Genomic DNA, 23,558 nt, shown 5'->3' with positions numbered 1-23,558 from the left:
ACTAAACTATTTGAGTTGCATACATTAAATTCATATAAACTATTAAAACAAAAAAAGAAAAAGAAAAAGAAGAAAATGTATAAATTTTATTCAGTTCGGTTTTTATTACATACACAACCAAAACCAACCCTAAAGTTTGGTTTTTACAAAAAACATAATTACATCCAAACCGTCAGTTTTCATTTCAATTGGATTTTTTCAGTTTCATGCATACAACTGTATTATTCACTAATACAAATTTTCGTTTGAGCCACTTTTTGTGTATGTATAATGAATTACGAATATCACACTTTGTATATTACAAATTAAAAATTGTATCGTATATTACTACTAACCAACGATTATTCCGATAATCGTCATACTTGACTTTTGTATACTTATTCTTAGAAAATAAACAAATGATATAAGAACATTGCATGAATAAATTATTTAATAGTATTTCTATTTGCCTTTGCACAAGAGAGATATTTGTTTAGAAAAGAAAAGAGACGTGTTGAACATTCCATAGCTCAAAAGTTTTAACTAAAATAGAAAAGTACTTAAATATAAAAATCAACTAAAATGACTAATCATTAATTAGTTAAATACAATTGCATGTGCCATATACTTTCGGCCCCACAATACACAAGATTCTCATGTTTTTTTTTGTCAATTTTAGCTGATAATAAATTAATTGAGCAAATGCCGTTTGCTTGTGTTAGAGCATTCTTGGCCCATTCCCAATCTTTATCTCTATAATTACACTATGTTTCTCTTTTTTGTTTAATTAAATAATACTTTTTATGCATTTATTATTATAGTTTTCTCTTTTCTTTACTCACAACAAATTCAACAAATATTAAAAAACTAGATTTTATCCCCCGTATTACGGGGGTTGTTTTACATTATTCGTTTTTAATTTATATATATATATATATTTGGATTTTAATTTTATTTATTGTAAGAAAGTTAATAATTAATATACTTGAGGTTTGATGATAAAATGGTTTCACAAATAAACGATATGTTATAATCCGGTATAAAAGCTATCTGGGTTTGGTGATACACAGTACCCGTTTATTTTCTTTATTATAAAATTGTTTCTTAATTATAAATAATATCTTTTTTTTAAATAAAATAGGATATTAACTTTTAGTATATCCATATTTTATAGGATTTTCATATCAAATATTTGATTTATAGGTTAAGTTATAATAGAAAGTATTATTTTTGTAGGAAGTATAAGAAGAATTCTAGTCCATTGATTTTAAAATTGGATGGTTGAGATTAATTTGGATGGAAGAATCAAGTGAGAAATAATGGGGAAGGGCAAAAAAGGAATTACACATATTTATTGATTTTCTCTCTCTTCGCATGCAAAACACATAACAATTCCCCTATTTTTTAAAACGCCAATAACTTTTTTATATGACATTTAAAAAAAAAACAAAATTCATCATAATAACGAGCGCAGTTTTATCTTTAATATGAGTTTCATATTGCTATAAAAATATAAAAAAAAAATTAATGACTTTTATATATGTTGTGTTATAGATATAGTCATTGTGTTTGTTTCATTGTGTTATACAAATTGTGTTTTACCTAATAGTGTTTTTGTTTCTCCATAGCGTTTTTTCATGAGTCAGAATTATGTTTTTCAACTCAATTGTGTCTTCCAAAGGTATTTCACTATCCACATCCACTACTCCAGTATTACGTTTTTAATTATGACTTTTCATTGTGTTTTTAAAATATTTATTTTTCCTGTTGTGTTTTAATTTTGTGTTTTTTATTGTGTTATAATATAATTATTTCATTATACTTTTGTTGGTGTCCTTTCATTTGGAATCACTACAACTCTTTTCTTCCATCCAATCTAGATCATGAAGCTTTATCCTCAGCTCACGTAAACAAAATGCTCGCTACCCTTTTCCACCATCTCTGCGACGGTGGTTCCGCGCGTTAGGCCTGGGTGTCAGTGTGTCTCCGCCGTCAACCGTCTCCACGACGGTGATTCCGCCATTAGTCAGATCGGCGTTGTGTTTATCGGCGACGATTAAGGGGGGTGTCGGAACCGGTGTAGCGGTGGAGGTGGAATAGTAATGGCTGGTTTGCTATATTTGGGGGTTTAAAGGTGGATATGGACGGTGGATGTTAGAGAGGCAGTGAAAGGAGTGATGAAGGGTTTCAATTGTGATGACTAAAATGCCCCTGCTCTTATTTTTAAACTTTGCCACATGTCATTATATCATTCCTATAAAAACCAAACTTCCTATTTAAACTTAACCCTTGATTTATTATAAATTATTTCTTAATTACAAATATCTTTTTTTAAATAAAATAGGATATTAATTTTTAGTATATCCATATTTTATAGGATTTTCATATCAAATAGTTGATTAGATTAATTTTTAATATAATGAGATGTTATAACCTGTTTAAGAGCTATCTGAGTATGGTGAGACCTTTACCCGTGAATTCGGGTCAAATGCGTGAGAAACCTTCATTTACAAATAAAGCAATCTGATGGCTTGAGATAATGGCTGTTTTATACTTTCTGTTTTTTAATATTTATTTTTTGGATTTTAATTTTCTTTATTGTAAGAAAGTTAATAATATACTTAGGGTTTAATGATGAAAGAGTTTCATAAATAAATGATATGTTATAACCCGTTTAAAAGGTATCTGGATTTGGTGACCCATGACCCGCTTATGTTTTTTACTATAAAATTGTTTATTAATTATAAATAATATATTTTTCTTTTTAAATTGGATATTAAATTTTAGTATATCCCTATTTTATAGGATTTTCATATCAAATAATTGGTAAGATTAATTTTTAATTTAATGAGATGTTATAACCCGTTTAAAAGCTATCTGGTTTTGGTAAGACACATACCCATGAATTTGTGTTAAATCAATGAGAGGCCTCCATTTAAAAATCAAGCAATCTGGTGGCTTCCATAAAAGGGGGGAGCGGCCACATCGCGACATGTAGGATTTCAGGGTTTTCATTTATATATATTATAGATAGGGCAAACAAAGTTTCCCTCATTTACAAAAAATCACTACATTTTTGTTCTCCACCCTATAATTTACACTCACAGTCACTCAAAACCTCACCATATAATTTGAAAACTCTCCTCACATAATTTTGGAGGATGAATGCTCTTACAGTGTTAATTAAGAGGTTGTTGGCTGTGACATTTGAGCCAAAACGAGGTACACCTCAGTACGTATTACCGATTAAGCAAATAAACGCCTTTTGCATAACAAACAAACGATTAACCGAACGGGTCGGGTTATGACCCAGATATCTCGGGGGGCCATCTATAAGTGATATACGATCTATACAAGCTAAAATATTAGAAATATGGTCTTAGTTTGATAGAAAACAAGTTAAACGAAAATATGCTCGTTTAACTACCCGTTATAGATTTAAACACGAATGATAGTTACAAACCAAGCATTGTATCATCCGTTAAGCCGAAAAAGACTTACCAAACACTTACTTGAAATGTTTTAAGCGATCCGTGAAAATATTTTTGATTTTTACAAACATATAGTATGTTTTTATAATTTTACACAAAACTAGCCGAAAAACACTCATTTTCGCGCTGTTTAACGCACCCGATAAGTTTTTCGCGCCAAAAACCGAACCCGAACTAATTTTGGACCGGGATTTTCGTATTTGGGCTTGAGAAACCAGATCATTGGGCCAAAACAGCCCATCATGGGCCCATAAGGGCTTCCGATCGGACCACCCCACCCCACCTCCCATTTTTTTTATAAAACTTATTCCACAAGCTTGTTTATTCATTTTGGTTTATAAAAGTTGAGGTCCAAGCAGCTGCAAGCTGATTTTCCAGAAATCCTTCAAACCCTAAGGTAAGGAGCTTAAATAAGTAGTTTTTGTACTTGTTTAACCTTGATTAATACCATAAAAACATGTCTTGATTACTAAAAATCATTCCTTACCATGTAAAAATCCCAAAAATGGAGCATAAATATTTTTTGATCATACACATGGTAAGGAACTTGTTTTGATAGTTTTTTTGGCCATAAACACGGATTAAAGGGTTGAAACGGCATTTTTACGGTTCAAAAGTTTTTGTGCACTAGCCGAAACCCTAAGTTAAGGGCTGTTATGTTGATGAGAAATTGCTTGGTTTGTGATATAGGACTTGTATCTAGCTTTCATAGAAGCACAAGAACCTGAAAACTTGATTAGAAAGTCGGAAACGAGCCAAACCCGCTAAGGTAATGCCGAAACACTCGCTTACGGGTTGTTTAGGTTAAGGTTGTTATTTACATATTATTAGGCCTTGAAATTTTTCAGGGACATCAGGGACCATGTCAATAAGTCCCTGTTTAAATTTGGTAATTTTTCGACCATCCGAGAATATTTGGCGAATTTATTACCGAATTGGGACGTTTATTTGGAAAAAATAGCTAAAATACTTCAAAAATTATGAAATTTTTCTGGAAACTCAGATTTGATGTATTTTGATCACATATGAATTTTGGGATCATTTGAAGAAGTCTAATGTGTTTTGTTTATATGCGTTCGTGTGAATTTTTATAGCTGAATTTGGGCCGAAAAGAATATCGCACGAGCTTTTTACATTCTGGAATTGATACAGGTTGATTTGGGACATGATTTGAGCATTCAGGAATTTTTGTGGAAATTTTGGAAATTTTTTGGGGTAAACGGACGATTTTCAGGCGAAATATAGCTGATAAAATGAATTTTTCATAAATTAATAAATCAGTAATTAATTCCATAAATATTTTTATAAAAATCTACATAGTTTATTTGATAAGTGGCTAAATTTTCATAATTTAATAATTAACGGTTAATTAATTATGCTAATTTGAATAATAAACAAATTCAGTTTTTATAAAAACAACAAATTCGTGACTAGCGAACCTGCGGGAATATCAAAACATCAAGAGTGATCAAAAATCATATTTTTGGACTAATTAAGTAAAAAAAGAACTTTTTTAAGAAAAACCTGGACAATCCGGATGGATTGTGCGCGTTTCTTCTTAAATCAAACTGAATAAACGGAAACGGGCACTGTAGCTAATTCGGGACCCCAGTATGTGATCCTTCTTTATAACTTAATCATTTTATTAACCAATACATTTACCCAAGCTTATTTTCTCATAAATGCTTTCCAAACGCGTAAACGAACAACTTGGCCCAGCTGGGAAAACGAGAATCTGAGCCAAGTTCAGTTTTAAGTATTAGACATTGAACAACATCACAACCTAAACCTATTGCCACTTTCTGGGCATTCCAGCTACACCCAGATTAGTTATACAGCCCAGTTTAGTGTTGAGATTATAATAATATTAAAATATTAATATTATTATAATATTGATTATAGGAACTACTGATAGCGGACCGAACAAACCACGAGCTGATACAGTACTGATTATCTACTAAACCGTGAGTTTCATGACCTCACTCTTTAAACAGTTTTACGAACTTTTGGGGTGAAAAGCATATTTGATTACATATACATACCTGAAACATGTATTGATGTGAATTATCTAAGTGCTAACACACGAAAGTCCCCACGATCACAGTGATTAACTTCGAGCCAGTGGCTTGTGAATAGTACTATTGGTTTGACAAACCCAAACGGAATCGGCCTGGTTTCCGTATCACATAACGCCGTTTGCACATGACCATATTTATACAAACAGGCTATGTAGTGTTAGACATAGCTACCGGGGCATGTTGTGGGCGGAAAGGGGCCACAGTGGTTGATTGAGCGTGGGAAATGGATGCACACAACACATACAGTCAAGGCTTCACTGTAGCTTAGCATAATTACATCATTTATATACATACATTCTTATTTCATGATTACAAGTGTTGACTTGTGAATACTCATTACTGATTTCTTGAAACTCGTGAAACTCATCAACTCTAGTAGTTGACCTGTTTTAAACTGCTTTTCAGGTGTACCTAAATCGGAATGATTTGGTGATCTGTTACTTGCCTGAGGTGTGTGGTTGATGCCATGTGAATAAAAGTAAAGGCGTTAGTAGTAAGAATGTATAGTTAACGAACTAGTTTTGTTTGTATCACCTAGACTGTAAAACAATGATAGAGCAAAGAAATGTAATATATTGTAAATTAGTTTGTAATGTTTCTTTATAAACAATGTGTTGATACCAGAGGTGTCTGTTACATTCCCGTTTTACGCTTCCACATTGTGCTAGTCAGGGTCTGACATTGGCCACATTCACAAGTCAATTTTATGGATATGAATGATATTATTAAAAATATTTTATAAATATAAGATGGGGACAATATTTGATGATATATGTATTGAGTATTTCATATTTCAAGTCAGTCTTTGAGTAATGCTTAATCACTAGATAAGATTATACACCGGTTAAATAATCAAACAAAACGCATAGTATTGATCATATGCTCCTCGTAGATATGATATCTTAATTATGTTAGCTACCTAGGTTAATTGGGTTTTAGCATGATCGGAACGACACAGTCATCAACGCCATTAATTGGGATTGCGGCCATCACCGCCGCAATCCCACTCTGGTCATCCGCTCAAGTCCATGAAAGCCTAAATCCAACTTTAAAGCTACTTGGATCAACAGGAACATCAACCCGATTCTGATTTGTTGTTATCACAACACGCCCAAACAATTAAATTTCATGGATTGTCTCTTCCGACTCTGAACATATACCACCTAGGTCGTAAGGTGCATTGTACCGTTTCGTGTTTGCTCTCGATTTTACCTGCTCAAATAGTTTAGATCCAACTACAAATCCATATAAAGTTACCATTAAGCTCATCAAATTTTTTCCCATTATGATCAATATGAGGAGGGTCAGATAGTAACAGGGTGTCCTGATCCTCCACGTTATGACATTTTTGAAATAAATCCAACTTTAAAGCTACTTGGATCAAAAGGAACATCAACCCGATTATGATTTGTTGTTATCACAACACGCCCAAACAATTAAATTTCATGGATTGTCTCTTCCGACTCTGAACATATACCACCTAGGTCGTAAGGTGCATTGTACTGTTTCGTGTTTGCTCTCGATTTTACCTGCTCAAATAGTTTAGATCCAACTACAAATCCATATAAAGTTGCCATTAAGCTCATCAAATTTTTTCCCATTATGATCAATATGAGGAGGGTCAGATAGTAACAGGGTGTCCTGATCCTCCACGTTATGACATTTTTGAAATAAAACCTTTTCCCACATTTTTGCTCCATATGCATATTCATCAGTTTGGTCCTCCAAAAACATGTTTTGGATTGTGAATCAGGCCGCCTCGAGCCTCAAAATCAGTATGGACAATGGATGGTTGGCATCCCGTCTCAGGAAGGTGTAGGTCCCTATAACGGATCTCACAACAGGTTCTTGGATCAATCTAGGTTGTAGGTTAGCGGAAATCACCTACAACTAACCAAGATCTCGGATCTTGTTTGTGTTTGAGTTATTTTCTAAAAGAGGAAAGTTGAGAGTGGTTGGATGGATTAGGTCAGAAAGAGAAAGAGTTTTTCAAAAGAGTTATGTTATGCATGGCCATGCTTCATCTTTTATAGGTGGAAGCATGGCATGCATTCTTCCATTTATTTCGGCCTAATGGGCTTAGATTACAAGGCCACAAACCCAAACATACATAAAAGACTAAACAAAAGCATAACATACAAACGATAATTGGCTAATAAATACAAAAGACTTATAACAATAAAATATGCTCTACAATCTCCCTCTAGTATTTAGTGTTTGCTGCTACTTTCGTTTTTAATCTGTCTCGTACACAAGGCAATCATCTTCTAGTTGATCCTCAACAAGACGACGAACGAACTTGTTGAACTTCTCAGTCCTTAATTTATCTTCAATATTGCTCAAGGACTTGAGATCTTTCTCCGAAGAAGCTACTCGAAACTCCAGTCTTTCAACATCAGTGGATCATTTAGCGAGGGACAATGATTGATTGTTCGTCAATATTTGTTGATTTTCCACTCGCGGTTGGATGGTTGCAAATAAGACCTCGTGTCTTGTAATTTTTTTATCGGCGACCCTTTCTTTCTCCAATCTCTCCACCCATTCTCTATCCACTGCCCTTTCCTTCCCAAGTTTCTCCATATTCTCTTTTTGCTTCTTACCAAATTCAATCATAACCTTCTCCCGCTCCGCCCTTTTCTTATTGGATTCCTCCAATGCCACAATCCTTTCTAGAATAGGATCCGCGAACATCGGAGATTTTCTATACTTGCTATGGGACAGAGGGGTTGGGGTTAGAATATTTGGTCGGGTAGTGGAGAGTGAAGTGTATGATTGAGTAGGTTGGGTGGTTGATTGTATAGGCGTGGTAATGGTTTGGGCTTGGTGGGAATGTATTTGGGTTAATGGTAGGGTTGAGGTTGGGAAGTTGTAGGGATGTGTATGGTAAGTGGTAGGGAAATAGGTGAGGAAGTGAATGCGGATGTCCAAAAGGTTGTGAATTTTAGCGGTGAGGTGAGAAAGGAGGGTGATCTAAGGGGAGAGGATTTAGGTGATGTGTGTTGGGAAGAGGTTATTGGTTGGTTGGGAAGTCTACGGGTGAGGTTTGGTGCTTTGGAGAGATTTCGGGGCTAGGTGTGGGTGAGTCTTGAAGCTTCATCTTGGAAGGTTTGGATTTTGGTTTGGGTCGGGGTTCATGAACTTGCTTGCCTTTTAGGTTTGCTAATTCTCGTTTCAGGGTAGTGGGAGAAGCAACATGTGGGTCTTGGTGGATTGTCTTGGGTGGTGGAGTGGATGTCTCTGTCTGTGTGCCCGTTGTCAACTTTATTATCAAGGAGGAGGGCTTCTTGGAGTCCCCTGCCTTTCTTATTCTCTTAAGAGGCCTTTCAACCTATGTTTCTTCCTCTTCTTGGGAAGGCTCACTAGTAGGAGGCTTGCTAGAAGTCTTCAGTTTCTTCTTCTTGGCCTTTACTCCCTTGGTAACTCACTTTCTAACTTCAACCTCCGATTCTGTCTCCTCGTCATTAGACTCATCGTCATTCTGCTCTTCATCCCCTTCTTCTTCATCAATGGGTTTGTTATCAAACAAACCAAACCTGTGCTATGGAACCCTTCCCGAGTACTGATAAGTTCGTGAAGAACCTTTGCTCAACATGGAGCTGAAAACATATTCCTTCACCATATTTGCATGGTGAGGCTCGGAGGGTGGCATCGGTTCACCGTTATCATCATACTCCACCTCATACACTAGCCTAGCACCTCAGGCGTCCTGTTATCTAACAACAATTGTACAGGGTACATTATTCAAGGATTATCCGTACTAGCACTGATGTGCATACACAAAAAGATGAACCTTGAGTAGTTAAACTACACTTTGTTTATTAGGCATGCCATAAATCAAACCCAGTACGTTCTCAAACTATCATAACCTCCTCTCAAATCTGACAAGTAGTGGGTAGTGATGTGAAAAAGATACTTCCAGTAGGTGGAAAATATTTCTTATCAAAAGTTTTCCACTCTGTATCTTACCCCATCTTCTCCACTATTTCCAACAATTCCTCTTTCTTAAACTTTTTGAAGAAGTGATCTGGAGCATCCTTGATGTTTAACACCCGTCTAATGTCAGCTTCATCATTAACAAGCTTCTTATTTGCCACTTTAGTTGTAATAGCCAACTTTCCGTTCTTGTCCTTATATCCTTTGGCATTTCCCCAGAATCCTCTGCCAGCACGTATGTATCCCTGGATCAGCAGTAATAGCATAGGAGAGTGCACTTTCTTTAATCCCTTGATCATTGAAATAAAAATCTTGTGCTTCTCGTCAGTGAGAAGTTCCAAGGGAGCAACATATTATGTTGCTGTAAGATAATCATTAATAAAAGAACATCAACACTAATGAAACAGGATTAAAAATCAAACAAAAAATAAAAATGAAAAGATTTAAAAAAATTGAATTTTTTGAAAAGTTTTCTAAGTGTGGAGAATGCGATTGCGATTTGGACAGGAATGCGGTTTTGATGTGTTACTATTTAATTAGGTTAAAATAATAATAAGTTGAGTGTGACTTGAAAAATAAAAGATTAAATAAGGGATGGTGATGAGCCTTAAGGTCCATAGGCTTAGGGGTATTTAAACACCCTTAAACCTCCCTAAAACCCTAAAACTCTCATTTCCATCATCCTTGCCTCCACACACACTCAAAAACACACACAAACACTTTCCTTCAAATCCGGATGCAAATCCAAGCTAAAGGAGGGCATATTTCGTGTTCAAGCATCATCAAACAACAAGAAACACCTCTAGATCACGTTTTGATTCAGATCCAAACCAAACCGGATCCAAGAAAGGTACGTTTTTAGTTAAAAGGTTAAGTATTTGAGGTCGGATCGCTATGAAATTTGGTAGGATAGTAAATCGAACCTTAGAGTGTAGGAAAAACATAAACTTGATCTTAAACAAGCTGTTGGAAATGATTCGGGACGAACGAGTGACGTTTGGACCGTGCATGGAACGAGCATATAATGTTGTTAAAGGCTGTAACTCGTTAAAAAGGGTAAAAGGGGCCTAGGAGGAATGAACGAAAACGATTATAGTTGAAAGGCATGAAAACCGTATTTAAATCGAATTGATTGAAATTCGGGTCGATTCGTTTTGAAATACTCGATTCGAGTTGTTCTGAAATTTGATTCGATTCATTTGGAATTAGATTAGATTCATTTGAAATCCGATTCAATTTGTTTGGGATTCGATTCATTATGGAATTTGATTTGATTTGTTTTGGAATTCGATTCATTTTGGAAGTCGATTCGACTCGTTTTGGAATTTGATTCGATTCGATTACTTTTGGATTTGATTCGATTCGTTTGTGATTCAATTCTATTCGTTTGGGATTCAATTCGATTCGTTTGGGATTCAATTCGATTCGTTTAGAGATCGATTCGTTTCATTTAAAAGTCAACTTTCTGATGAATTTTTAATAAAGACTTATTAACGAAAATAAAATTTTTCCAAGCTTACCTGGCAGCATAACCCCAGCCAGGGGCTCTGCCCCTTGGACTGTAACATTTTGATTTTTTTCATTTTCATATCCGTATTTGATGTGTTGTAAAACACACGTATTTTCCGCACGTTTTATCTACGTTTTACATTATATTTTATATGTTTTAACTCATTTTAGATAGGTTTTACGTAAGTTTAATAACCTTGTAGGTTTTAGGTGAAAGAAAGAAGAAAACCGGGACTTTTCGAGCATTCTACGAGCCTTTTACGCATACAAGTTCAAGACAAAGCTCAAGGCCCGACCCGTATGCATCATGGAGGCCCAAGACCATATTATATTATAACATAAAAAAATTAAAAAAACCCTAGCAGCTGTGGAGGGTTCCGATCGGCAGTTCAGCAAGGAAAAGAAAAGAGAAAAAGTTTTGTGTGCTAGGGTTTGGAGCTTGTGGTGGTTAGGGAAGGAAGAAGACACAAGAATCAAGGCCCAGGATCGTTTACCATCTGTTTTTACAGCCAAGGAGCAGCATAACATCCAATATCCTTACATCTTTTTCATTGTTCATATACCTTGAATTACTTGTTTAATTACTTAGTAGTTTTGCAATTATTTGGGATATTGACTTGTTATTGATTAGTATTGATTATTGAATGCTTGAATTGATGTTTGAGATGAGTTTATTGATGCTTTTATTTATTGTTCATGGCTGTCCAAAGATGATTATTGGCTAAACTTGTTAGTTCTACCTAGGAATGATGATTCTTGTCAGTGTTTGATGAGCTTGTTGGATTGTTTGATTAATAGACTTGAATTGCTATTGTAAAGTTTGATTTAGACATGAAATAGGTTGTGTCTAAGGGCTGGAAATTTTGGTGATTCATTGCATAAACCTCGTGTGTTGATTGATTAGTTTTGTATTGATTGATCAGTGCATTGTTTGATTCTAGACTTTGTGTTTAGGGTTTGTTTGCGGTAGGAACAACCGTAGGGTTTTGTTGCGGGATTAATTTGATTAAGTACAGCGGTTAGACACCTTCTTTGAGACCGAGAGGTGATAAGAATTTAGGGTTGTCTCATTGCCTTTGCATGCTAGAATAAGGATTGCGCGAGAACGAGTTTGTTTCTTGTCAGGTTTAGGTGTTTGAGCGACTAGTTGATCTATTTTGGTTTAAGTTGAATTGTTCCTCTATCCTTGGTTATGTAGTATTCATTGCCATTAGGGTCGAGTGTTGGTGAGACCGAGAGGTGATCCTTCATTAGAACACCTTAGCAATTGTTTCCCGGTTTGGTCGTTTTAGGCGATTTTGAGTAGTTAGGGTTTGTTGTGTGAGACCGAGAGGTAATCCAGTGAGCCCGAGCGATCCTTAGTCGTGTCATCTTTAGGAACCGGTGTCTTGATATCATTCAATCCGTTAGCTTGTTAGGCCTACAATTTGATTCAGACCTAGGTAGACGTTTTTCTCCATCCGAAGTCAACTCAGTTAGTTTTTCGTTAAGTTTTCTATTTTTGGTAAGTTTTGTCAGTCAGTCTAGTTAGTTCAGTTAAGTAATTAAAAATCAAAAATCAATTAAATATTATTCTAAGGTAGGTCTTGTCTAGGGTTAGTAATCGTTAGCGTCTTACGTATCCACGTGTTCGATACTCGGACTTCCTAGGTCTATACTACTTGCGATCGGTACACTTGCCGGTTGTGTGTGGTTTTAGGATTTTCATTTTATGTTTAAAGCTTAGTTGTGAGGGTCATTTTTATAGGGTTATTAGACACATACCAGTATTCGTTTACCTGACTCGGTATGTTAATTAGGATTTTTTTGTATTGATAAAAACTTGTATTTATTGGTATTTAAATTGGTTTAACTTATTTTATAATTTGATAACTTTCAATCATGCCAAATAGTCCTTAACAACTCACAAAATTGATTAAAATTGTTAAAAAAAGCATTTTTGGAACTTCAGGGACCAAAAGTGACAAAACTAAAGAGGTTGAACCTCCCTCCACACCGCTTCACGCGAGGAGGAAGGCTCACCTGGCCGCGTGGCGCGGCCAGGGCTTCAGATCAGCTAGTTTGTTATTTTTTTGGTCAAATTTCGTGTTTAATGCTAAATCGCTTAATTAAGGACCAAATCTCGTGTTTTAAGCTCCAAGAAAAACCTGCTAGACTTGATACATGTCCATATACGTTTCCCCTTCCTCAAGAAAGAATTTTGGTTTTATTTTAGTTGATTAGGTCATTAAACGAGATTCTATTGCTTAAACGAGTCTTTTGACTAAAATTAGCCTTATTTTACTATTCTTATATAAACAAGGTCATAATAACCTGCAACTCTCTTCCCTAAACCCTAATTTCCCTTTATTCTTTATTATATAAAAAATGGTGACTTTTCTCACTCAACCTTTTGTTGACAAATCTATATTATTTTGTACGCATTTGGTCAACAAAGTTAACCAATCTATTTCTATCACTCCTGGTCGGAACTAGCTTGTGCAGAAGACTTTTAGTTTTATCTCTATATTTTGAGTGTACTGACCAAAACCCGACTCTTGACTCGCTGTTCGGATTCTGGTTAGTACCACCTCACTTATTTACTAAAAACCTCATAACCGGAGTTTTATACATCCGTTTGGATTGATTCAAGAGGCTATGTTCTCGGTTTTAACTCTATATTATTTTGTATAAGTTATAGGTCTTGTTGGATTAGAAAAACTATCCCGTTAACTTTGCTTGTTTATTCCATCTCTCGATTATTCGCCTAATCGTCAAGGTGAGAAGTCATTCCCCACATTTTACAGCTTTTAAACGTTTTGGGGACACTTGTGTATTTATTACTATTTACATATTATATATTATTTGCACTAGAAAACTATGAGTGTTGTGTGTTATCAATTGAATAACTAATTGCTGTGTGTTTAGTTGTTTTATTTTATCGCATTCGGAGAGGTCCATCAGAAGTCTAGCAAGTCAGCATGATCATACGCCGTCATAGTAGCCATAGCCCATGTTCGAGAGGCATGGTCAACCGACACCCTTATTTGTATTTGTCATAGTAGCCATAGCCTGTGTTTGAGAGGCATGGTCAACATGCACCCTTATTTGTATTTGTCATAGTAGCCATAGCCCGTGTTCGAGAGGCATGATCAACTGACACCCTTTATTTGCTCATGGATTGATTGATTTATACTCACAATATCAGTTTTGCTTTTTTATTTATATACCATTATTGATGGAGAGTGTGTGTATGAGATCATCAATTGGTGTTATATGCATCTCTATTCATACACATATACAAGACATCAAAGGGCAACATCTATTAGTCTTTTCACAATATGCAATTACACCTATCATATAATTAAATATTTAATAGAGACATTTTATTGTCATTTTAATTAAATTAAGGGAATAATCTAAAAGACAATACTTCATGTAGGTTATTTTCCAATAATAATGCCATTTCAGAACTTCACACCTTGGATTAGACGTGCACAAATCGGGTTTTTTAAAACCCGAAACCGGGTAGGAACCATTTTTTTGGACCCGGGTACAAAATGGAACCGGTTCTTGTCAGGAACCGGGTAGGAACCGGACCCGACCCGACCCGGTAGCAAAAAATCAGGACTCAGTGGAACCGGGTAGGGTAGGAACATGGTCCGGTTAATACCCGAAAACCGGTTCCATCGGGTTTTCCATATTTAAATGAAATATGACCGTTGGGACCGGTTTTGAATGTACAAACACACACACATACTATATATAGGTAGGCTAGGTTTAGAACTTGTTAAGAAACTTCCCTAACTTGTTAAACAACTTCTCTAACTTGTTAAACACTTCCATTATTTGTTAAACCATTTCCCTAACTCTTATTTAAACCAATGGCAACCAACGATGATGTTATTATGGTCATTGACACCCCGAGATGCCCCGAGGTTTGGGTTCACTATGACCTGTGTGTTATGTCCGACACACAGGAGATGGCGCGCTGCAAATACTGTGGCAAGATTTTGAAAGTGGAATCGAATTCCACTCTCCGTAAGCATACCAATAAGTATTGTAAGGAAAAAAAAACATTTGGACGCCAAAAAAGCGGAAGCGGGAGAGTCGTCTGGCTCTGCAAGTCAAGCTCCCGCCGCCGGTAACAAAGCTTGATGGGCGTAGAGAGTTTGCTCTTGTTTTCGATGTGCTTTTTTAAAGTAGAGTTTGAATCATGCTTTAAGAAAGTGCCACACAATTTGCAACGAGCCTTTAGGTCTCCATTAATCAACTCAACCAAATCCCAATTCTGCCATACGTCTTCGTTGCGGTTAGGGACAACCCGTACAACTTCGGGGTCATCTTCAACACGAACCAGGTCAATGAAAACGGAATCGGCAGTCGCGCCTTTTGCCCTTGTTTTGGCTTGCCATAATAACTTATTATCAAGCGGTGGTGGAAGTGAAAAAAATTGGAGTGTAAACCGATAAGTTTTCTTGATGATTTTGAGTTGAGTGGTAAAACAAGTGATTAAATAACCCCTTATAGTTTTTTAGCTCAAAAACCGGTTCCAACGACTATATTAACGGCAATATTACCGTCAACGGCTATATTACCGAAAAAACCCGGTGGAACCGGTTATTCCGGGTAGGAACCGGAACCGGGTAGGAACCAATTTCTGGGAGAATATATAGAACCGGGTAGGGTTTTCCGGGTATAATAATACCCAAAACGGGTACGAACCGGTTTTTTTTTTGCACCTCTACCTTGGATACCACAATTGATAAGGTTAAAGGCTTAAAGAAAGTTGCCAATGTGATTATCTCTTCACAGTTCCTCCGGAGTCCACTTGTAGATAGATTGGGATCCTCTAGTCATCCTCTATTACTCTAAGATGTATTGTAAGCAGTAAAATATAGAATGCAATAAAATTAGAAAACATAATAGATTTAAAGCCAAATGACACCCACACCATGCATTATCATTATTTAATGTCTATGATGATCAACAATATAGTAAACTCGCAATCAAAATCCAAACCACAATACGATATGCAACCGTCAAATATAGGTGTCGAAAACTATGAACCTAGGTGGACTTTAGCGAGTTCGCAATGTCAATAACAAAGCGATAACGCACATCAGATTTCTGAAGACACTCCATGGCAGTGTTGATATAGTCTATGGGAATGACCTCAACTGCTGCAGTTATCTTGTGTTTTGCTGCAAATTCAACCATCTCTTGTCTCTTTCATACCTCCAATCAAACTTCCTGCCACCAGCTTCCTCCCTAGTACAATCATAAAATAATAACTTTGACTTTGTATATTTCTAAAGTTAAAACTAGAGTTTGACCAACAAAGTCAACTTGTACATGTTCTAGTTATAACAAAACAATCAATGCATTGGGGAAGAACAGATTCATACCACCTATCAAAGGGAAAGCAGGTAATTCAAGTGGCTTGGTGGGAACACCAACCAAAACCAATTTGCCATTAGTCTTCAGAAGGCTGATTAAAGGTGTTAGAGGATGATCAGCAGAAACGGTGTCGATAATACCATCCATAGTACCCACAGCAGCCTGTACAAACAGTTAAACAAATAAATTATTTATTGCATTAAACTCTTTGTTTAAGGTGCTTGATTTCAAGGTAATAACACAAATACTGGCAAGGGATGATATGATTAAAATGACAATGTGTCCAACGCGCGTGTGATGGGACTTAACAACAAAATTTAAACAAATATCACTAGTTTTGGCTATTTCGGACTTGGTTAATCAACTGAAACTATACATGGAAAGACTTAATTTTTCAATCAAGCTTGAGAGACTAAATAGTCCAAACGGCTAACTCACACACCACTTTTCATTTGGTAATGATTCCGTGTAATCATTTGTCATGGTCATGTTATTATATTTTACAAGGGTTGTTTTATTCACACACCTAAGGGTAAATGGTCATAAGTGTTACCTGCATCTGGGTTTGATCGCTGCTGACCAAGAACGAATCAGCACCAAGTTTACTTGTAGCTTCTTCTTTTTTGTTAGGATTAGTGCTGATCACAGTAACCTTAACACCAACAGCCTTAAGAAACATAACAGCTACATGACCTAACCCGCCAAGACCAACCACACCAACATGCATTCCGGGCTTATCAAGCCCATAATATCGCATCGGGCTGTAAACAGTAATCCCGGCACATAACAAAGGGGCACCAGCATCGAGTGGAAGGTCTTCGGGCCACACGACAATGAAGTGTTCATTGGCAACCATGTGGTCTGAGTAGCCACCATAGGTTACAACAGCACTGCTATTGTAGGTCATGACTGATTTTGCGCAGTATTGCTCTTGATCATCATCGCATTGGTCACATGAACGACACGAGCCAACCATACAACCAACCCCAACTTGTCTCCGACTTTAACTTTCTTGACCTTGCTGCCCACCTCAGTCACCACACCCACTATCTCATGGCTAAAATGAAGCAATTTAGTTAGCATTGATGACATCAATGTTTTGAAAAACGGACCGGTTATCAAACTGGACGCGCTAATGAACATGTTACATAAAGTTTAGATACCATATATTGTTATTTGGTTAAAATAAAAGGTACATAATGTTTTCTTAAACAATAATATAATGAATGATACTTGAATTTTTCCTGGGGTGAGAACTTAATTAGTGTAACACACATGTTTCTAGCTTTTAGTTGACATTTAACAAATACTTCTTATATCTATACGAGAAGTTCAAAGTTTAATTTTTTTTAACAAGAGATTAAATACCAACATGTTTGCTACATTAGTTGACAAACAATAATTTTTACATCACAATTTAAAAATATATTAATCTACAAAAGAAAAATGTATACGTATGTTTTCAAAAAAAAAAAAAAAAAAAGAAAGAAATGAAAAAAAATCAAAACTGGTCCAACCATTGAAAGTGATGACCGGTTCAACCGCTACTAACCATCAGTCAGTTAATCCGGTCACGGTTCAACCTGTACGAACCAAACATTCGGTTAAGCCGGTCACAGTACATTGAACCCATGGTTTGTGGTCCAGTTTTAACAACAGTGTTTACACCATTAGGAAATAACAGTTTGTGGAGGTTAATTATAGTTACCCAGGGATCATGGGGTACTTGGCATTGAGCCAGTCATTCTTGATAGAGTGAAGATCAGAGTGACAGACTCCACAGTACAACACTTTAAACCTCACATCTTCATCTCCTGTTTCCCTACAATCATTGTTCATCAAATACACAATGTAAGTCACAAAACCATTTTTATTTAATTTGTTTAGATATGTTATATGTAAATTATATCTACGGAAAATAAACACACGCAGTGCAACGAACATTTGAATATACATGTCAATGGTGTAATTTCCATTGGTTACACAAGAACTCAACATAATTTTTATTTTATTTTCCAAACGTACGCTTTACACTATGAAAACAGTCGACCTGCAATTTTCATTTTGACAAGACTGTAGCAGTTTTTACAACGCAAGTGAGTTATCGTTCCCTATATAGACACACACACATATATACTTTTTTTAGGCAGATCTTATATGTGTGATTAATTGCATATGAACTCAACCATATATATATTATACACAAACGTTGTTCAAAACAAAACAAAAAAGAAAAAGAAAAAAAAAACCTAGATGATCAATCTAACCAAAAAAGCTCGTAAACTTTCACCAATTTAAGATTAAAATTTATAGAATTTATATTCAGACTAAGATCGATGGTGCAAATCAACATAAGAAAGAAAAAACCCAAAAACCCTAGCTGATAATCTGCATGATTTTCGCTTTACTTCGCATAGTTTGTATCATTGTATGATACAAACAATTTGTACAACATCCCGACCATATATATAAATATATACATTGTTTAAGCAGATCTTATAATCTGTGTGATTCATGACTGCATACGAACTCAACCAAAAAAAAAAAAGCTCGTAAACTTTCGCCGATTTAAGATTAAAACTTCAAGAATACATATCAGACTGAAGATCGATGACCAAATCAACAAAATAAAGAAAAAAAGCGAAACCCTATTTGAAATGAATCAGCATGAATATTATACCTGCGGGAGAAGTTGATGGGTGAGAGTAGGCCGGAAGAATCTCTAGCGGCGTATCCGAAGGCCTTCACTGGATGCTCAGACTCCGGTGAACTCACCATCGTTGGTCTCGGTGTGTGTGTTTGTGTTTGTGTTGTGAGAGAGAATGAGAATGAGAATGAGAATGAGAATGAGAATGTGGGCGTTTGACTTCAAGATACTAGGGTTTAAATGCTGTGACCAACTTGACAGACTAAGTACAACTGTACAACCTTCGAAGTTGTACGTTTTGTCGGACCTCTATATTTAATTTTTTGTTACAATGCCTTTTCTTGGACGACAATTTTGCTTTAACGTAGGCTTGGAAATGTAAGGGAACGAGATTCTTTGCTCTTCACATCTTTCACTTTTAGGGGGTGTTTGGTACAGAGATTTAGAGGGGTGAGAAATGGAAAAAGAAAAAAGTCTCTTGTTTGGTAGGTTAGTAAGAAAATAAAGTGGAGAAATTTTTCCCACTTCTTAGAGAAATTCATTTCCCCCCATTACACAGAGAATTGCAATTCTCTTTCTCTGCCATTTCCCACCCGTCTCCCCCTCCCACTCAGGTCGCCGCTCAGCCTCCTCCCCCTCCCCTCGTCGCCGCCGCTCAGCCTCCTCCCCCTCCCCCTCCCCCTCCCCTCGTCACCGCCTCGTCCCCCTCCCCTCGTCGCCGCCGCTCAGCCCGTCTCCCCCTCCCCCTCGTCGCCGCTCAGCCTCCTCCCCCTCCCCTCGTCGCCGCCGCTCAGCCTCCTCCCCCTCCCCTGGTGGCCGATTAGTTCGATTGGGGTTCGATTAGTTCTATTTGAAGCTGAAACTGACCAACTGCTCAGGTAATACGAAGCTGTATGTCTCTGTATGTCTGTAGATGCAAATGTTTGTGTTGTTTCTGTATGTCTCTGTATGTCTGTATGTATGTAGATGCAAATGTCTGTAGATGCAAATGTTTGTGTTCCTGCTATATAGATGCAAATGTTTTTATTTTTGGACCTTGAAAAGCTTTCATGTTCATTTCATGTTTATTTTAGATTTGGTGTTGTTCTATACTAGAACTCATTTCTTAGTTGTTCATTATGGTGATACTAGTCAATAGATTTCATCGGTCCGGGGAAACTATAAGTCGGTATTTCAAGTTAGTCTTAAATGTTATATGTCGATTACACAAAGAACTCTACAAGTCACCCGTGCCAGTGCCAGATAATGAAACTGATGAAAGATGGAAATGGTTTAAGGTTAGTCAAACACATTATTTTATTAAAAGATATTTTTTGCTAACATAAATTATTAAGTAATTTTTTCTTTTATTAAGGATGTTTCTTATTAATATTTATTTATGCACTTTATTTGTTTCTTATTCTCTGTTTATTTATGCACTTTATTTGTTTAGAATTGAATTTGGACAACAGTTGCTGATGAGATAATGCTTCAGCTGCAGCTGCAGTTTATTTGTTTCTTATTCTCTGTTTATTATTCTTCCTTTTGTAAGTAGACATGGCAGATTCAAATATACTGAGAGGAGTTACTAGGAGCAAGCATACCTGGACACATGATGAAGATACAAAGCTAATTGATGCGCTAATGGAGATACATGCATCCGGAAAGTATGCTGGTGCTGACAATGGATTCAAACCAGGTTATTTAAATGGTGTTCAACAATTGCTAGATGTAAGTCTTCCTAACTCTGGCATCAAAGCAGAACCACATATAAAGTCTAGGATGAAGACATGGAAGACACACTTTAGCATTGTATATGATATGGTGCATACAAGTGGGTTTGGTTGGGATGAACAAAAATCTTGTGTTATTGCCGATGATAGTGTTTGGAATGAATACGTGAAGGTATATTCTAAAAAATATATTTTTTAGATTTTAAAATTTTGGTCTAATTTATTTGTAATTGTCTTGTAGTCTCACAAAGGTGCTGTGAATTTTCGTGACAAGTCATTTCCTTTCTATGACAAATTGTGTACCATATTCGGTAAGGATAGAGCTACTGGTAGTAAAGCTGTTGACCTTGGAGAAGAAGATGTTGTTCAAGAGACGCAAAATGCCTCACCTGCTGATATTGAAGACTTTGATTTTGTTGATGAAGCCGTTCCAAGTGTTGTTCGATCTGAAGGACCAAATGGTAGTGTAACAAGCAAGCGTAAAAGAGGTAGAAGCACGGATGCAGATGAGATATACCGAGAGTCTTGCAAAGAAATGAAGGAAGTTTTGCTTCGATTTGGGGAGATGGTCAGTGAACAACTTAACAAAGAAGTTACAGAGGCTCATGAAATCTATGCAAAGGTTAGTGATGAGTTGAAAGCTTTACCAGGTATCACTACGAAAAAACGGTTCAAAGCAGCTCATTTGATTGGTAAAGATGTGGATCTAGGACGTTCTTTTCTTGCCTCGACAATAGAAGAGAAAATTGAGATGGTCGAGTTGTATACCGATGGTTCAATGGGATAGTTGTGTATGGTTGAAGTAATTTTTTTGTTTCACCGTGGTTGAAGAACTTGAAGTACCTTTTTTTGGTTTCACCATGGTTGAAGTACTTTTAACTTGCAAGTATGATTGATGTTTTTTTGCTTAAAAACTATGTTTATGCATGTTTGAATTTATGGGATACTTGTGTATGGTTAAATTTATGCATGTTTTTATATGTTTTTTTATTTTTTAATAAATATTTGTTATGAAAAAAATACCTGTGCAAATAATAAAGTTGATATGATTCTCTGTTCATTTCCTGTGTACCAAACAAGAGAAATGATTCTCAGCTATATTTCTCTACTGAAATCTCTGTACTACCAAACAGAACAGTCAATTCTCATTCTCCAGACTAATTCCATTTCTCTACAATTCCATTCTCTGTATCATTCTCTGTACAATTCCATTCTCTGTACCAAACGCCCCCTTATATCCTAAAATATTATATTTTTTTTAGAACATTGACTTTCTTTTTGTGTTTAAGTTATCACGTTTTTCAATTTGGAGAGCCTTGTTGCCGAACTCTAGTCATATTATTTGTTTTAACCGGCCTCACGCTAATTTCAGAGTTTGGTTTGAATGTTCCCTCATAAAACCATATCTCCGGCTTTCACTTAACAGGAAATATTATATGCAATATTTAGTTTATTTAATATATTTATTTAATTTAATTATTTTCTAATAACCTTTTTAAATGAACAGTTGTGTTAATAACATCTTCTGGATGTTTTGCATGCAATCACTTCCGGGGTTACAACAATTGCATTCTGCTCATATATATTGTTTTGTGGGGTATTATCTTTGGAACTGATTTATCTTCCACGTTTTCTTTATATGACTATTTCAATTTGAGCAATTTGTGTTTGTAAATGATCTAGTAAATGCATCTAGTAATTCATTTGCTATTCATTGCAAATGTATACATGTATACGCTCTTTTGGACTTCAGGATTCACATTGATCACTCCAGGGATCGAAATTTGATAGTGATGATGCATTTCATGATAATTATCGTGTACCAGACTTTCCTTATTTTTTCATCCCCCTAAGTCTGGGAATATTGCCTCATAAGTATGAGAGTGAACATATTTTGTTGTAAATAAGTTTCATGTCAATGTTTATAAATATTTGAAAATGGCTAGGAGTAAAAGCTAATATAATACTAAGTCTTTTATATGGTTTCACACTTGTATGTTGTAGTGGTGGTACTGGTACATATATCGTGGAATCTAATATTTTTAGGTGAGACCATTTTGGTTAGTTTTGGAGAGGAGTTGTATTTAGGGAGAGTACTCTTGGTTAGCAGTTCGCTTTCAATTGATTAATGTAGCTATACACCCTTATGGCCTTATGCATAGAGTGGTTACCCATTAACTATAACCGTTCATAATTCGAGTATACATTTTCGTGTGTGAGCATGATCTACTTGATGTTAACACTTATTATAATAGACATATGATAGTCTATTTTAGGGATTTGAATTTTCTTGTATTATCCATTCTTAGAAAATTCTCATGTATGATTTAGGATAATAGCCATACAAATGCTACGTTACACTTAGCATGTAATGATATTAACATGTAATACTATAGACCAAAAAATATTTAAAATGGTCCACGTGCATATTAGTATATATAATATATATAAACGAAAACCCTAAAAAATCCTAATTGTCGTGATGTGGTCGCTCCTCCCTTTTATGAAAGCCACCAGCTTGCTTTAAATGAAGGTCTGTCATTGATTAAGCCTAAATTCATGGGTATGGGTCTTACCAAAACCAGATAACTTTTAAATGGGTTATAACATCTCATTAAATTAAAAATTAATCTTACCAATTATTTGATAAGAAAATCTTATAAAATAGGGATATACTAAAATTTAATATCTAATTTAAAAAGAAAAAGATATTATTTATAATTAATAAATAATTTTATAGTAAAAAACTTAAGCGGGTCATGGGTCACAAAATCCAGATAGCTTTTAAACGGGTTATAACGTATCATTTATTTATAAAACCATTTCATCA

General features: G+C 35.7%; 1 protein-coding gene and 1 pseudogene across 2 annotated transcripts; one reads left to right on the top strand and one right to left on the bottom strand.

Moving 5' to 3' along the window:
* Positions 1–16,039: 16,039 nt before the first annotated feature.
* LOC143632213 (cinnamyl alcohol dehydrogenase 2-like) lies at positions 16,040–19,147 on the bottom strand (annotated as a pseudogene).
* A 1,398-nt stretch (positions 19,148–20,545) lies between these two features.
* LOC143632212 (uncharacterized) lies at positions 20,546–21,650 on the top strand. Of its 2 annotated transcripts, XM_077100783.1 has the most exons (3): positions 20,546–20,900; positions 20,970–21,530; positions 21,599–21,650. In XM_077100783.1, the coding sequence occupies exons 1-2, from the start codon at positions 20,553–20,555 to the stop codon at positions 21,513–21,515; spliced, it is 894 nt and encodes a 297-aa protein (XP_076956898.1). In that variant the 5' UTR covers positions 20,546–20,552; the 3' UTR covers positions 21,516–21,530; positions 21,599–21,650. The 2 variants fall into 2 exon arrangements, with proteins under 2 accessions (XP_076956898.1, XP_076956897.1); XM_077100782.1 differs by lacking the exon at positions 21,599–21,650 and having other exon boundaries at positions 20,970–21,580.
* Positions 21,651–23,558: the final 1,908 nt, after the last annotated feature.

This window comes from Bidens hawaiensis, unplaced genomic scaffold (assembly GCF_021521415.1).
Source record: "Bidens hawaiensis isolate Kalapana, Puna unplaced genomic scaffold, B.hawaiensis_p1.1 tig00006386_1, whole genome shotgun sequence".
NCBI classification, from domain to species: Eukaryota; Viridiplantae; Streptophyta; class Magnoliopsida; order Asterales; family Asteraceae; genus Bidens; species Bidens hawaiensis.
This window is presented reverse-complemented; position numbering and strand designations above follow the sequence as displayed.

Excerpts from the sequence above, each read along its gene's own strand:
- LOC143632212 (XM_077100783.1), top strand. The coding sequence starts at position 20,553 with ATGGCAGATTCAAATATACTGAGAGGAGTTACTAGGAGCAAGCATACC. Across the intron at positions 20,901-20,969 it reads TTTGGAATGAATACGTGAAG|TCTCACAAAGGTGCTGTGAA; the intron begins GTATATTCTAAA and ends ATTGTCTTGTAG.